The sequence below is a fragment of the Terrapene carolina genome, unplaced genomic scaffold (genome assembly GCF_002925995.2).
Source record: "Terrapene carolina triunguis isolate 2854851 unplaced genomic scaffold, T_m_triunguis-2.0 Scaffold62, whole genome shotgun sequence".
In the NCBI taxonomy this organism is placed as follows: Eukaryota; Metazoa; Chordata; order Testudines; family Emydidae; genus Terrapene; species Terrapene triunguis.
Genome location: NW_020664413.1, coordinates 42,497,525 through 42,515,245, shown reverse-complemented (window position 1 = coordinate 42,515,245; position 17,721 = coordinate 42,497,525). Strand labels below are relative to the sequence as shown.

The following is a 17,721-nucleotide window of genomic DNA, read 5'->3' as shown; positions in this document are numbered from 1 at the left end:
GGGAAAAACCGGACGTATGGTAACCCTACTGTAACCTTGGGTGCCCTTTAGAATGCCTTGCTGCTGTAGCCACCAGCATGCAAGTCACTCCCAGCTATGCTTCTCTATGTGTTGCAGCCTGTCAGCCATGCTCTTGCTCTTACCAGCTTTGGTTACACTGCAGGATGATCACCAATATAACCAACATAGCCCAGAAACATATGTCCTGTACTGCCCAGCCCTCTTCTAGACAGTACAAATATACTGAAGCCATTATTCCTTTAAGGGAATAACATGCACACAACTTGTTACCCCAGATGGAGTTACTCAGACACTTCCGCGTGAACACACTGGATTAGATAAAGCAATAAATGAAGTTTATTAACAACAAAGAGAAAGCTTTCAAGTGAGTACAAGTAATGAGCCATAAAAGTAAAAAATGGTTACAAGAAAATAAAGGTAAAATGCTTACTAGTGTCTAACTTAACAAACTACATTAGATTCAAAGCAACAAGTTTTCTCACCACATGCTTTCAACAGTCTTACCCTGACCAAACTCTTTAGGTCAGGGCACCTCCCCCAGAGCATCCAGCGGCTGCTGCCTTTGTTTCCTCAGGTGCAATGAATGCAATGGGCAGAGAAAGGGAGACCAAGGGGTGCCTTGGAGTATTTGACTCTTCTTTTTAGTTTGTCCTCCCTCTTGAAAAACATTTCCAGCTAAGATCCTGGGGACCAAGAGTCCATGTGGAAGGATATTCCCTGCTGAATTTTTTCACCTGTTTGAACTTTCTTTGTCTTCCCTTCCTGCTTGATGACTCTGTTCACTGCTTAAATGCAAATTAAGGCAAGCACACAGTCCTTTGTTTAGGACAGACCTAGTTGCCAACTTCTGTTTGGGCAGGACAAATGGTGCACGTAAAATTCATGTCTTACCAGTAGGTGGGGCAGCCACCAGCTAAGCGGGGGCACGTGACCTTCCCATGTGGCTCCTCAACCCCCAGCCCGGGGCACCCACACTCTCCCCATCCCCTCCCCACATCCATCCCATATTACCTGGGGTGGGGGCTCTGTCCTCCTGCTGCTGCACCGGAGAGACAGCTGGTGGGGCGAGGCTGGGAGCTGGCGGTGTTCTGCTCCTTTCCCTGCTTGGAGGGGCAGCAACGGGGAAAGGAGCAGAACTCCCAGCACTCCCCCCTGCCCTTCCAGGCACGGAGCTACGTCTCTGTCCTTCCTCGTACTACAGCAGCAGCCTCGCTGGAGACAGGGCTGGGGGGTGAGGCTGGCAGGGCTGCCCAGAGGGGGGGCAAGTGGGTCAATGTGCCTCAGGCCCCCGTGAGCCCTGGCCCGGTGGCGGTCTGGGTCTTCGGTGGCAGGGGCCCCGCGAGCCGTGGCCCGGCGGCGGTCCGGGTCTTCGGCGGCATTTCGGCAGCGGGGGGCCCTTCAGTGCTGCCGAAGACGTGGAACGACTGAAGGGCCCCCCACCGCCGAAGACCCGGACCGCCGCCGGGTGAGTACAAGCGCCACAGCTCCCCCGCTTTGCCCCAGACCCCCTGAATCCTCTGGGCGGCCCTGGAGGCTGGGGGTGGTACAGCCATTGGAGGAGCTTCCGGCATTGTGCTCCTTTCCCTGCTGCCCCTCCCAGAGGGGAAGGATCAGAACCCCCAGCCCTGCCCCCCAACCCTCTCCTCCGGTGGGGCTGCTCCTGTGTCTTTCTGGTACGCCGTACCAGCTATAAATAGCTTGCTGGTACAGTGTACCAGAGTGTACCAGCCTACTTGCACTGCTGGGCAGGACTGTGGGGTTGGAACATGTGTTAATAACGCCACAGAGGGGAAACTTATACAGTGTTGCCACACACATTTTGCCATGACAATACTGACCTGCAAATAGAGTTTTCAGATGATACCTTACAAAGTGTACTTTGTACAAAGATTATTACAGTAGTGTGTAGGGTGTGAATACAGTGGTGTATTACGTCTCACTGTCCAACATTAAACAGTGTTAAACAAGGTTCAGGGCTTGATATACATAGACCTCAGCCTGATTAGTGCCATGGCAAACACACCATTAAACATCATATTAGTCTTTTTATTAAAGATACAGAGAAGGAGGAAAAACAATTAAAGCATTTGAAATGTCAAGTATTAAGTAAGGTTTTCATTTTTACAAACTCCCTGGTTCCCATTCTCTTTAGCTGGAGAGGGTTTTTAGAAGGACAGTTTGACAGTCTCTTAGAGGGTATTAAAGATGGTACTAACTGTCCTTTTTGGGAAAAGAGAAGTTAGTTGAGTTGGAGCTGTCATTGTTGCTGCTGTTGTTGAAGTCTGATCCCATTTCCTAGAAGACAAAAAAAACCAACCACATACACAGACTGGGAGAGAAAAGAACAGCAAAGAGAGAAAATACAGCTTTGGTCTCTGGCTCTCACTTGCAACCTCTCTGCTGGAAAAACAGACATAGCACATGGTCTTATCAGCCACTCTGAGGCCTTGTCTACACTACAGGGGAAATTTGATCTAAGCTACGCAATTTGAGTTACGTGAATAGTGAATAGCTTAGATCTCCTTACCACGGGATCCACACTACACAATGTCGACAAGAGACGCTCTCCCATCAACTCCCCCTACTCTTCTCGATATGGTGGAGTACAGGAGTCGACAGGAGAGCGATCTGCAGTCGATTTAGCGGTTCTTCGCTAGACCCGCTAAATTGATCTCCAATGCATCGATCTCTGCTCATTGATCCCCAGTAAGTGTAGACAAGCCCTGACAGCTGGAACACTTGTATCAGCACTGAGCTGTTTAGGGCATTGCATTTTGTTGCCTCTTTCTAGTGACAGGTTTATAAGAGCAAAATACACAATTTTGTTTGGCTAAACCAGACTCTTATTAGACAAAAGGAAAAAGGAGAGGGATGGGAAACAACAGAAATAAGGTGGGAAGGAAAAGGCCACATACGATGGGGGAAAGGGGGAGAAAAGAGAGAGAAATCTAACATCCTGGTTGTGTTTGGGATTCAGCCGAAGCTCATAGAGGTAGTGATGTCATCTGGGTCCCTCTCTCTAGCCCAGTCTGGTCAGGACATCTCTCAGGTTCAGGAAGATGAAGGCCCATGGTCCCAGGTGACGGTGTGGATAGCAGCCATTATGGTGACTCTTGCGCCAGTAGCCAATTTCCCCCCCAAACTCTTTCTTTAAGGACCCCAAAAGGGAGTAATGGGTGGAATAGCTAATCCCCTGATTATTTTGTCCACCAATTACGCCTAGTTTCTGATATATCAGTTTTGGTTCACTGACTTTTGGTCTCATGGTGTCTTGTTTACCAGGCATGATCTTAACACAGTCCTTGAATTATATAGGTTGGCCTTTTTGTTTGGACTAATTTAGTCTTTCTGTCTCACTTTTGTCCCATCAATCTTTGTTGTTATGGGTTATTCTGACCTTTCATAAACTTTCACTCACTTTTTACAGTTGAGCTCACAGTTAGGGTACGTTTGTCAGGTCAGTTATCTCAACAGGACCCACAGGTGCTGCATTTGTTGAGCTCCTTGGGACAAAGTCTGGTCTTGACCTTTAGCTTGCTGGTCCAGTGCTTCTACCTAGTGATTTGGGTGACTAAATGATACACAGCCCTATGGCTTCTAGAACATTAACACTATACTGAACAGAAATCAAGGACCAAACAGTTATTAGAAGGAACAAATGCTTATGAAAGGAAAGGGCAGGGTTAAATTAAAAGACCAGTAACTACAAAAAAGAAAATGGGTGTAATTGATTCTAGCTGAGGAATAGTCCCTGGAGTTGGAAGGTTAGAAGGAAATATGACCTCTTGAACATTGTGACCTAAACTTTCAGCCAGGCTGAGTCTCAGCCTCCCTTACACAGATGCAGTTTGCGCCCGTGTAATCTGGGCATGAAACTTTTCATCCTGAAAGTCTATTGTGGGCACCATTAAAAGTATCTGTGCCCCTGTCTGACTTGCACCTGTAACCTGGCAGTGGCAGATTCAGTTATTTAGGTTGGTGCCTAGAATTTAATTACAGATGCAAAGTTACAGGAAGAAATTTTACAGGCACAAACTGGGCTTTAGAAAGGCACTCACTGATTTGAAAATTTGGCCTTACGTATACTACTGGGTACTGTAGAAGGGATTACTTCACCACATAGCCTGACAAATACGTATTTAATTAGTTTGAACTTTAATTATTACCTGTAATATCACAAACCTATGTCACATTCATTTTTTTGCAAAGATTTCTCATTCTCATGTCAGATTGTTCCAGGAACCATGTTTGTTTGGGGTTTTAGGGTTGTAAGAAGCAAAGGTTTAAAAAAACCAGCTCATTTGCCCCGCAGTAGTACACTACAGCTTATGTCCGCAAAATTTGTCATTCAGGGGTGTGAATAAACCATCCCCCTTGAGTGACATAAATTACCGATACAAGCACTAGTGTGCACAGCACTACGTCGGTATGAGAGCTTCTCCCGCCGACATAGTTTCTGCCAGTCACAGAGGTGGTTATATTATGCTGATGGGAGAATTCTCTCCTGTTGGCGTAGAGCAGGGGTGGGCAAACTTTTTGGCCTGAGGGCCACATCTGGGTATGGAAATTGTATGGCGGGCCATGAATGCTCATGAAATTAACAATTCAGAGATATTCAAATAAACTTTATTTAATAAAGATACATTTTAATGGAAATAAACATTAAACCTTACTTACTATTATAAATATACCATCATAACAAAGTATTACAATAATTAAACCAAACTTACCTCCTTTCCACGCCCTCTTTGATTAATGTGAACAATGCAACTGGCACTTCCTGGCCAACTACTCTTTGTTTTATCCTCAACAATGGAAAATGAACACTAGTAAAACAGCAGAGTGACCTAAGAGAACAAGTAGCAGGCACGTGGGCTTGCACGTTCCAGGCTCTGATGGCATGTGAGGCACGTTTGGTAATTAGGTTGTGCAGCCGCAGTAACATGTGTGCCTTCACGCAGGCCCCACCTGAACATGTGGGAGCATCAGGTGGACAGAGCGGGGCAAGCCCCCATCCCTGCTTCCTGGCTGCAGCGGGGCAAGCCCCCGACCCTGCTCCCCGGCCGGATCGCCGGAGTGGGGCAAGCCGCCGACCCCCTCCTGGGGGGCCGGTTAAAAGGTCTGAGGGGCCAGATGAAGACCACAGGCCGTAGTTTGCCCACCCCAACATAGAGTGTCTTCGCCAGACACACGGCAGTGGCGCAGCTGCGTCGGTACAGCTGCAGCGCTGTACGTGTAGACGTGCCCTTAGGAATAACAGGGATTTTTATGTTTTCCTTCAGCTGAAGCAGTAGGTGTATCTACTTACTTCAGGCAATTACGTGAGAAGTTTTTGAAAACCCACAGCATTTTGTGCAGAAAAAGTTTGAGGCTTTTATTTTAAAAGTAACAAAATAATTTCACTTTCTTGTCTATCAGCTCTAATCCTCTTAAAAGAACAAAATCAATCAAGGGATCCAGAAGGAGCTCAATTTCCTTTCCAAATGGAAGAGTGAAAGCTATAGTTTAAAAGGCTACTACTGTGAGAGGAAAAATGAGAATAATGGCATGACCTGTGGAGACACACTGAGCACAGGTATATATAGTGCCATGTGTCTTTAATGGGTCAGAGATATTCGCATATCTCTGTCAAACTGAAAAGTCAAGATAATGGCAGGCTTTGTGTTCTTTCTGGTGGAGACAAGTAACAGAAATATTGTATTGCCAAGTGACAGACTGTTATAGCATTAACGCTTAGAAGGCCGAAGAACAGACAGAACTGACAAGGATTTTCTCCATTGAGTTTCCATGCCCTTGATAAACCTTTCCTTATAAAAAAGAAAATTATAAAATTGCGTACTAAAAATAGTATATAAATGCTTCAGAAACTCACTGTAGGGACTGTAAAGAAAACAGAGTGAATTTTTTGTAGAGATCTGTAATGCTGCCTGTAGTTGGTACTCATGGTCTTGAGTCACCTCAGGGCAGACTGTTAGGAACTAGGGTACAAACCCCAAATGGATTGTGCGTTCTATTTCACCAACCAAATATCAAGTGTGAACTCCTCAGGCACTATAACAGCCTTAACATGGAGTCACAGACAGTCCCCTTGAGTACTCTGATCTATCTCACCACCCAGGTGAGTGTGTCTTTGTGATAGATGATTCCTTACACCAAGAATCACAGCAGTCTTCAGGTTACTCCAAGTCCCAAAGGACCAGGCAGTTACCCCAGGTCAGTTGTACCTCAAACCTCACACCAAGGACAATGCTTGTAGCCAATCCTATAATAAACTATGTAAAGAAAACCAGAGAGTTATTTACAAGGTTAAAGCAGGTAAACATGATTCATTTATGTATCTAGTCTTCAGTTTTGAAAGGTAATATATGCTTCTATAACAAACTGTATGTGTCCTTTAGGGCTAACCCAAGCTGAGCTTCTGGGGATCTCTTGCTTATACCTAGAAACACTTTGCCTCCCAGAGTCCAAGCCCAACAGAGATAATTAGTTCTTTATTGTTTTATTTCCCCTCCTGTCATGTGCTCTGAGCTGCAAGTTCAGCTGATAGGAGAAGTACACTTGCATTACTCATCTTCATGGGGAAGAAGGCAAAACAACAAAAGTCTTTTGTCCTCTTATTGACAGTACATAGGGAAATTCCAGTTGCAATGTTCCACAATAGTCTATCTGGTATCAGTGGACCTTTCCTTTTGGGATAGGCATAACACCTGGATCACTTGATGATTACCTATTCTGTTCATTCCCTCTGGGGCACCTGGCATTGGCCACTGTCAGAAGACTGGATACTGAGCTAAATGGACCATTGGTCTGACCCAGTATGGCCGTTCTTATGTTCTTCTATTGAAGATCCTCCCTTCACATTAAATAATGTCTCTCTTCTGTCTGGTGATTTACACACTCACAGAGGCTCGCAATACAACTGCTCAAATATTACCTTACAATGTGGGATACATATGTTGTTATACGTGAGATTAATGCATGCAACAACTCACAACCATTTAGTAAAGTCTAAGCACTAAACACATTTTTATAATTCTAATACATATTTTAACAATACTAACACAGAGATGATCTAGACTGACTCCAGCCATGTGTTTGTCAGTGTTCATTTGAGAGATGGGGACCTTGGCATGAGCTGGCACCTGGTCATCACAAAATCATATAGAATATCAAATGGATCTAGCTACATTAAAGTCTTTAGAAAGTATGCAGGGATGTAATATCCATGGAATTCTTTTAAAATACTTAATTATTGCAATACATTCCCATTTTCAGTTTGATTGGAAAGGTTCAAGCATAAACCGTTTTAGGTGTAAAAGAGGCACACATTTAATGTGGTTCTTCAAATAAACCAACCTTTGCCTAAAAATCATCTAGAAGATGAATAGTGGGCAACCTACAATGAAGGCAAATTTATGAATGTTATTATAGTGGAAGCCTGCTAAAGTGCAGTCATTTCCCTGTAAGTGGAGTCATTTCCTTATAATCAGAGCCTCACTAGCTGGAGATGTAACTTATTCATCACAATGCACTGAAACAATTTAGAACATTCATTGCACCTCTCTATAAGTAGAGTTTATCATATCTGAGCTAATCATAAGCAGCGTCCATGCTGTTGCATTAGGAACATATAAGTTCTTGCAAAAGTAATATTTTATTTTTATTTTGAGACCTAACTATTTCTTCCATTACAAAATCAGCAAAAACATCTGCTGCTGAACTTTCTTGTCACTTTACCTGTACTAATGCCACTAGGGCAGGCCCTCTTAATGGACCTTAGTTTCATAGGAATGTATTTCATTGTTGTTTTCTAAATTAATTCACACTATCTATTCCGATATTAATATGTTGAAATATAAATGAAAGCTCATGTTGGATCTCATCATAAAATGCAGTCAGTACCTGCAAATCCCAGTGCAGTTGATGGGAGCTGATGGAATTGAGTATCTCATAGGAGTGGCCCTATGGAGCCAATCCTGCAGCATTTATTCATACAAGTAGACCCATTAGAGTGCAATGTATATAAGGGTCTGTGCCCTCTATCTGCATGGGGACTGTGCCTTCTGTTTTGTAAAACAAAAACAATTCCTTTAAATAAAAAAGGAAATGTATAAAGAACAGTAGAATGTAGTCAGTCTTGAAATCCTCATTTTTGCCAAGCAGAAGTTAGAGTAGAGGGACAAAGGCAGGATTTTATGAAAGAAAAGTCTTGCTTTAGAGACTATATTTCAGTGTTCCCTTAACTGGTAAAATATACATACTAAAGGTTGTTGGTTCCTGTACAGAGCTTTTTTTAAAAAAAGCAAGTAACAGATTTTTCAATACAATTTTATATCAATCACAGGCAAATTGAATGGATTGTTGTTTTTATCCCCAGATATTAGTCCCTTTCTTTTTTCTCTGGGGACTTGAAAAGGTCCAATTCTAGGGTCCAAAGATCTGCACCATTTGCATGGTATTTCTCAGTATTTCTGGGAAGGCTGAGGGGAATGAGCAATTTTAAGCAATTCCCTGATGGCACATGTAAATGGAAAATGGACATGAATAATCAGAAAACAGCCATATTCTTTGGGTACAGAATGGGTGTATTTAAAAATAATGAGCTCAGTATGGACCAGGGATGCTTGTGTGTGGTCCTTCTGTAGGGCAAAACTGGACCCTAACAACCTAGGACCAGATTGTGCTCTGAGGGTTCTTGTATGGATGGGAGGACAGCTCTTTGGGCACACTATCCCTTATAGCTCGTGCTGTGGGGCCAAGTTTGCAGGAGCGAGGCGACCTGGGGAGAGGGTGCTTGTATGTTTCAGCAAAGCAGGAATCAGATTTTCTGTTAAGTGAGATATTCCCTGAGTTCGAAATATTTTTCTGTTCCAAAACAAAATGAAAACAAACATTTCAAAATTTCCTGCAAAATGAAATTCTGGGCGGAGGGGCGGGAATCATTTGGAATTGATCAAAACATTTAATTCCAATTTTGGAAACAAAAAATAAAAATATTCTGTTCTGAAAATGTCTGAACAAAAGGTTTTGACATTATCTAATGCTGGGGGTGGGAGGGAATTTTGTTCTAAATAAAATATCAAAAATCAACATGTTTCTGTCATACATTTTGCTGTCAGCAAACTTGCATTTTCCAACAACAAAATGTTCTGTTGGAAAATTTTCAACCAGTTGTAATGTACATGCCTTGTCTTCCTCCCCACTTCAGAAAATAGCAGCCATTCTGCTGTAAAACTAATCCAACCTATGGTTATATGGACTTTTCAGTGGGTCAACTCCAGGCTGTGGAGGGGTGTTCTATGACTAGGTGGCATTGGTCCCCAGATTCTATGCAGAGATACATGATCACTCTGCAGATGACCCATTTCTTCAGCAGATTTCCTGAGATCCACAGTTTCTTGGGGCTGAAGCTTTCTGATTCTTCTGTAGAAGAAGGGAAGACAACACTCACCCCACTTGCAGAGTTTGTTTCACACACTGCAAGTTTCTTTTTACAAATTCTCCTGTCCCCCACATGGGTTCTTCCACGTAGAGGTATCGTCTGGACTTCGGTTATATAAGAACATGGGAATTGACATATTGGATCAAGCAAGTCCAGTCCTGTCTCTGAGGCCATTACTGTAGCTTCAGAGGAAGGTGCAAGAAACCCTAACATGGGTAGAAATGGGATAACCTATCCAGAGAGAAGTTTCTTCCTAATCTCCTTTGTTAGAGGCTGGTGAAGCATGAGAGCGCATATCTCTTACAAATGTTTTTTTCCCCCCCAATCCCTTGTAACTCTGTATCCATATAAAAGTGTGGTCTTTTTTTGAATCCCACTAAACTCTTGGACTCAATAATATCTTGTGGCAGTGAGAACCACAAGCTAATTGTCCAAGTAAAATTATTTCATTTATCATTGAATGTCACCTTGTTCTTGAGAAAGTGTAAATAGGCGAACCCAATTTGCTTCCTCTCTACCACTGATTATTTTATATATACTTGTTGTGTCCCCTCGTATTAGTCTCTTCTGTAAACGAAACTGTCCCAATCTTTTCATTCTCTCTTCATCTGGATTTTCCCCTCATATTTGTCTAATTATTTTTGTTACCCATCTCTGAACCCCCTCTGCTTTTATTGAGATAGGGTGAGCAGAACAAAATATAGTATTTGAAGAGAGAGCATACAGTGACATGATAAAATTTCATTCATATTTTCCATCCTATTCTTTATGCCTCTGAACATTTTGTTTGCTTCTATGACTGCAGCTGCATACTGAGCATTATTGAGCTGTCCACAATGATCCCCAGGTTTGTTTCCCAAGTTGTTCAAGTTAATTTAGAATCCAGTAAGGTGTATGAGCAGTTCAGATTACTCCTTTCAGTGTGAATTACCTTGCATTTATCAACACCGATCTATCTTAAGTAGGCTTGACATTCTATAAACAAGTAAGAAGGAGACTGCATTTTTCAGGGGATTGAAGGAAGTCTTTCACTTGGTTGCTGGTCCAAATCCAGCCCAAGTCAGTAGTGAATGAAAGTTACTACCTTCATCACCATTCGATGGCCTATGTGAAATTAGCTGCTGATCTCTTTTTAAACAAGTTTCTATCACAAAACCATTGCCACAACAATGGACAGCCTCAGAAAAGAGGTCAAGGAATGAATGGAAGTATGCGCGCTAAACTCCCCATCCCTATTTGATGGTACCTTAAGGACGGGTTTAAGGCAGTGGAATGGGATAGTGTGAAGAAGCTTATGCTAGGGCTGCTTATATTATAACTGTTCTGTAAATTATCAGATTATTTCTGCCAGCCTATCAACACAGCATCTTTCACTAACACTTATTTCACTAAAAAATAAAATACACATTAGAAAGAGAGCCAAATTCCCAGCATTTTTTGAGCACCCTTGGAAAAGACAGAGCCAAATGCCATTATTGTGCCATTCTGAAAAACCCATTTTCCTTTGTCATATCTCACTTTAAAATATTTGTCAGACTACACAAACTGCTCTTTCTTTCTTTCTTTCTTTTTCTCCTTGAAAAAGGAGAGGAACTGCAACAGAAAAACTCTCTCTTTTCTTGTTTCAAAATGTATTTAATTCATTAGCAGAAAAAGTAGTGGAAAGATGCTAATTAAGGCAGGAGGGTTTGCAACATAATAATATATATTGATTTTGTTTTGAATAACACAATAGGTTTCTAATATCAAATGTTGACAGGAATAACAGTAGATGAAATAAAAGTTTTTATTATTATTTTTATCGATTGCCCATTCAAAAACAAACAAAAAAAACACAAAACAGTAGTACTGAAACAGGAAGTACTATTGAAATCAAGAATGGTGGGACATTTTTTTCCTTTACCCTTTTAAAATAAAATATTACTTTCAATTTACATTGAATATGAAAATTAAAATGCTCCTTTTAAAATTAAAAATGTCAGTTAGGATTAAGATGGAAATGAGGGAATTTACCATAGGTAGAAAAATGTAAGTGAAGGACTTGTCTATATAAGAAAGTTGCATCAGTTTAAACCCTGTGGGGGCATTCCTATAATGCTTTAAATCTGGTTATATTGTGCATCAGTAACCTCACAGCACAAGGTAGGCCAATATAACCAGTTTTAAATAGATGTAAGATGTGGATATGGGTTTGCACTGGGTTAACTAAATTGTTTTTTAAACTGATTTAAATTTCAAGGCAATCCAAGTAACTACATAGATTTCATAGCACTTAGAAGAGTCAAGCTTTAAATAGAAAGCTGGTTTAGCTCCAAACTGTAGTAGATCCACTGTAAGTAAATCCGTGGAACTTCTGCATGTAGGCAGTGTCCACACACAAACTTGCATCGGTCCAACAGTTTTGGTTTTGATACATCTGCATTCACCAATGAAAAATGTTTAGTCAGAACCCAGTTCTAGTGCTCTGATACTATAGTAATGAGTGCTATGGAAATGTCTGTAAACAAACATCTGTTCCTGGCTCTGCTATGGACTAGCTGTGCACCTTTGGGAAAGGCACTTAACATCTCTGTGCCTCAGAATAAGATTTCCTGTCTGTGAAATGGGAATAGTGCTTACTTCACTCTGCAAAGTGCTTTGAGATCTATGGATGAAAAGTGCTTGTAACAGGATGTCCTGCCCCTTTGATGGCCTGGGGCCTGCCAGCCCTGTTTATTTCTCAGGCAGAGCTGGAGAAGGGCTCAAAGTGATTATAAAACTCAGCAAGTGGCCCAGTTCATAGAGGAGTGGCAGGAGACAGATGGGCTCTGGCAGCAGGCCCTGCAGCAGGGGGATTGAAAGGAAGGTTGTGCAGTGACATCTGTAACCCATGACGGGTGGAGGAGCTTCTTTGTTTTGATGTTTTGCCTAAGTTTTATGTTTGAAGAATAAAACTGGCATGTGTGTTTGTGGAGTTGGAATGGGGCAATAGTTGATGGAGGCCATTGGAGAGGAACCTGTGATGTGTCCCTTCCAGGCCATGATAAATGGGGCAGCATCCTGACTCAAATGATCATTCAGCTCAGAGCTCTCAGCGAACATAGTTAATATGCCCCCACCATGTGGCACTGAAGCACGAACAGCGAGCATCGTGGCAATATTTCAGTTTGTCTTTGGCAGGATGAGGCCCCCAAAGAGCCTGCAATGGCAGTGTGATCTGAACTGGCCCTGAGTGGTGATTAGAAGTGTTCATTATCAAAACCTGAAAAAAAAAGAGTCAGATTTCTGTGTGGTTGGGGCTGCTTTTTATTTTATCCCGAACAATTTGCCCAGTGGGCATGCTGTAGTCTACACTTCTTTTGCTTGTGGGACCGTCCTTTGGCAAATTTGTCACTAGACTCTTATTCATTAAAGCTGTCATTTTGCTAAGAAATCATTGGAGAGAAAATCTGTTTTAGTTGGCTATAACCTTCACTCATATAAAATTAAATGATTGTATTTGCCAATAACTGTAACATGTTACTATGCAACAGTTTCCTTCGGATCATTTTAGATACATGGAGTTAATTAAATCAGCACTCTTCCTTTTAGGAATGGAATTCCACTGTGGAAAAATTAAAAGCAGAAGCGCTCAAGATTCTGTTTTCAGAGGACTACGCAGAAAAGGAACATCTGAAGCTTTCAAATCAGAAAATAAATCTGTTGCAAGAAGAGTTGTGCCATCGTATGGAGGAAAGGAAAACCTTGTTACAAGAGGCCAATGACTTCTTTAGTGCTGCTAACAAGGTTAGTTAGAGGCCAAGTCTATAATTATAATCTGATCGTATGACTGCTACTTTGCTCTTGAAGTCTGATATGCAAGGCATTGTGCAAATTAATGGACACGATAATGGAATAGCTGATATGGGACTCAATTAATAAAGAATTAAAAGAAGAAAATGTAATTAGTGCCAATCATCATGGGTTTATAGAAAATAGATCTTGACAAACTGACTTGATTTTTTTTAATGAGATTTGGTTGATGAAGGTAACATTGTTGATGTAATATACTTAGATATCTGTAGGGTATTTGACTTGGTACCACATGACATTTTGATTAAGAAACTAGAATGATAGAAAATCAGATTGAATTGATTAAAGACTGGCTAACTGATAAGTCTCAAAATGTAATTGTAAGTGGGGAATCGTCATTGAAAAAGTATGTTCCACAGAGATCAGTTTTTGGCCCTGCTCTATTTAATATTTTTATTAATAACCCGGGAGAAAACATTAAATCACTACTGATAAAGTTTGCAGATGACACAAAGATTGGGAGAGTGGTAAATAATGAAGAGGACAGGTCATGGATAAGGAGTGATTTGGGTTGCTTGGAGCAGACAAATGTGTGTTTTATTATGGCCAAATGTAAAGTCACACATTTAGGAAGAAAGAATATGAGCCATATTTACAGGATGGGGGAATCCATCCTGGGAACCTGGACCATCAGGTTCTTATATAGCACATTGCATCAGTAGATCTCAAAGCACTTCACAGTCTTGAATGTATATCTGTACAACATCCTGTGAGATAGGGAAGTAATTAGTCTCCATTTTACAGAGGGGAACTAAAACAAAGAGAGGCTAAGGGACTTGCCAAGGTCAGTCACACAGGAAGTCTTAGGAAGTGAAGGGAATCCATGTCTCACCAATTCCTAGACTCGTGCCCAGGGCCTCCTTAGGCATATGCAGCATACGCAGCTGCGTAGGGCACCATGAAATTTGGGGCACCAAATTGCCCCAAATTTCATGGTGCCCTAGGCAGCTGCATGCTGCATACGCAGCAGCACCAGCCCTGGCAACCAGCCCTATCCCTTGGCCGGCCCCCCCTACAAGGGGCAGAGCCATCCCTAGGGGGGTTTGGGGCCCCGGAAAACTCCCTCCGCCATGCCTCTTACCCTTCCCCCCTGCTCTGCCCCCAGCCTGCCCCCATTCCACCTCTTCCCCCAGCGACCCCGCACTCACTGGCAGCGGCGGGAAGCGGAGCAACCCGGCCCCAGCCTGCTCTACTCCACCAGCTCCCAGCTGCGGCACTCCGCTTCCCGCCAATGGTGAGTGCGGGGAAAGGATGCCCCCCCACACACTCATCGGCGGCGGGAAGCAGAGAGATGCGGCCCCAGCCCACTCTGCTTCCCTTGCCCCAGTCCCACCCACGTCGCTCGGGTTGGGGAAAGGACCACCCCTGGCTCTCACTGGTGGTGGGAAGCGGAGCACTGAGTAGGGGATCCCTTCCCCCAAGCCCCCTCCCCTGAGCCACACGGCTGGCGCCGGGGCAAGGGAAGCGGAGCGGGCTGCTCCCAGTCCCCTGCTAATCCCCCAGGCCACTCTGGGCTGTGGGGTCCCCAAAAGTGGCTCCCCACAGCTCCTGCCTCCCACACCCTGTGGGGGGGAAGCCTGGGGCCCCACACAGCCCCCCTGTGGGGGGGTGCTGCGTAGGGCACTCAAATGGCTACAGACGGCCCTGCTTATGCCCTAATCACTAGACCTTGACTCTGAAAAAGACTTGCGGGGGACATAGTGGATAATCAGCTGAACATAAGCTCACAGTGTAATTCTTTGGCCAGAAAGGCTAATGTGATCTTTGGATGAATAAACAGGGGAATATTGAGTAGAAGTAGGGAGGTTACATTACTCTGTGTTTGGCACCAGTGCGACCACTGCTGGACACTGTCTACTACTGGTGTCCATAGTTCAAGAAGGATGTTGATAAATTGGAGAGGGTTCAGAGAAGAGCTATGATAATGATTAATGAATTGGAAAGCATGCCTTCTAGCAAAAGGCTTAAGCATGGCCGGCCCTTGCTATTCTGCCAGCCACGTTAGACGCACACACATGCATGCACATTAACCAGCTGAGGATAAAAAGAAGGTTGGACTGCAGATTGGCCAAGCACATAAATAAAATAGATAAATAAGTACATAAATAACCAGCTGAGCAATGTGGCACCCTCTCAGAGGCTGATTTGGCATCCACGGGGACTGCCCTGATCACCTACCCTTTGGCTGGCCCTGGGCTTAAGGAACTCAGTTTGTTTATTTTAACAAAGAGAAGATTAAGGGGTTTCTTGATCACAGTCTAGTGGTCTCTGCATGGGGAATTGAAAGTTAATAATAGAGGGCTCTTCACTCTCACAGAGAAACGTATAATAAGAACCAGTCACTGGAAGCTGAAGCTAGACATGAGGTGTAAGCTGGAAATGAGGTACAATTTTTTAACAGAGTTCATTAACCACTGGAACAACTTAGCAAGTGCTGTGATGGATTCTCCATCGCTGGCAATTTTTGGTGCCACTTTTGAAAACGTACAATCTCTCTCTGTGCCCCCATTTCACAGCTGGAGAAATGAGTACCTTCTTCACAGTGGCACTGAGTCTTCATCCATCCATACTTGTTATGTTCTTGCAAAACCTTGGTTAAAAGGCACTATTTAAATACAAAATGTCATTTAAGAGTGTGTGTGTGTACACAAATGTGTTTATTTTAAGGTGCCCATAGACACAATCTTTTGATAACATATTTTTGTATTTTTTTTTTCACAAATTGTTTACAGAAGCCTTAGAAGATGGCTATTTCCAATAACATTTATAGCCACCCTGTTAAAAAAAATCCATATAAATGCACAGTGAACTAAAAAAGGACTTTTGTCCATGGTTATTTATATTTTGAGCACCTGGTGGACGGGCTATTATCACAGCTGTATTTTAACCTATAACCCATTCTCTTGGTTTTCATATATATATATATATATATTATAATGCACTGAATTAAAATTATTAAAAACCTCCAAAACTGCTATCTCTTCTTGCACACAATGGGTCTGTTCCTGCTCCCACTGAAGTAAAAGGTAAATGTCCAATTGACTTCAGTGGAAGCAGGACTGGGACCCAGTATGTAGAGGACCTGATCCTGCAAACCCTTACTCATGTAAGTAATCCTTGCTCATGCATAGTCTCATTGAAACCAATGAGATTATTCACATGAGTAAAGGCTACTTGCACAAGTGATTGTAGGACCAGACCCTAGTTCAGAAAATATTCACATGCATCACAACCCTTGGTCTTTGTGACCTTGTGAGATCAAATCTGAACCTGGATTGGCTTGGATTATTATTATTATTTTGCTAGGTACTTCACAAACACAAGCAAAGACACAGTTGCATGTGTGTGTCTTGCTGCCTTTTCTCATACATGTCTATCTTTCCCCAATTATTTGTCCTTTTGTCACCTCCGGTTTGAATTTCTGCAATGGTCTTTATGTTGAGCTACTCTCTGAAGACCCCAGGGGAGGACAAGTAAGGCACAATGAGGCAGCTCATGTAGGGGGAGATCCTACAAACATTTACTTACATGAGTAGCTTTGCAAACCATAGTAGTCCTATTGAGTTAAATAAGTAAATGTTTATAGGATCATACTCTTCTTTAGCTGTAACTCTGGTATGGAGCATTTTACACTTGCGCTTTATAGACTTTGGGCTCCTGGTTTGTTTTCTAGTGCAAATCATATATATCATTATATATAAAGCCATACATAGTATGGTTCTAGCTACTTGGGAGAACATCTCTTTTCCTATGTATCATCCCAACATTTAAAATCATCTAGGTCATTCTAGCTCTGAGTCTCCTGATTTGACATCTGGGAGGGGATTAGCGGCAGGGTGCTCTTAGTTGTGGAGGCTGGGTTCTGGAATTCACTCCTCCTTGTGGTCCAATGAAGCCCAGTTTTGTTAGCCTTCAGGATGTGTTGCAAAACTTAGCTGTTCAGCTTTTTACTTGAGGATGGCAGCTTGAATGAGAGGAATTTTATTTTTGTATTTTAGTTGACTTTTTTGTCAGGTTTGTGCATGTTGTAAGTTATGATTTAGTATTGATTGTACATGCCCACAGAGATTCTAATGCAGGGGCGGGGAAACATTTTGGCCTGAGTGCCACATCGGGTTTCGGAAATTGTATGGAGGGCCAGTTAGGGGAGGCTGTGGCCCAGCCCTGCCCCCTATCCAACCCCCCCCAGCTCCTCCCCCCCGACGCCCCATCCCGGGACCCCTGCCCCATCCAACCCCCCCTGTTCCCTGACACGCCCCACCCCTGGGACCTCTGCCCCATCCACCACCACCCTGCTCCCTGTCCCCTGAGAGACCCCAGAACCCCCGCCCCTGACTGCCCCTGCCCCCCCATTGAATCCCCCCTCACTCCCCTCTCCTTCCTGACTGCCCCCTGGGACCCCTGCCCCATCCAACCACCCCTTCTCC

General features: G+C 43.1%; 1 protein-coding gene across 2 annotated transcripts in view; it reads left to right on the top strand.

Annotated features, from left to right (window-relative positions):
- Positions 1–17,721, top strand: part of CCDC141 (coiled-coil domain containing 141) — a 144,864-nt gene that overhangs the window by 69,509 nt on the left and 57,634 nt on the right. For both annotated transcript variants that reach the window (XM_024204039.1, XM_024204042.1), the window contains one exon: positions 13,034–13,228. In XM_024204039.1, coding sequence (XP_024059807.1) covers positions 13,034–13,228 — 195 coding nt within the window. The remainder of the gene's footprint in view (positions 1–13,033; positions 13,229–17,721) is intronic.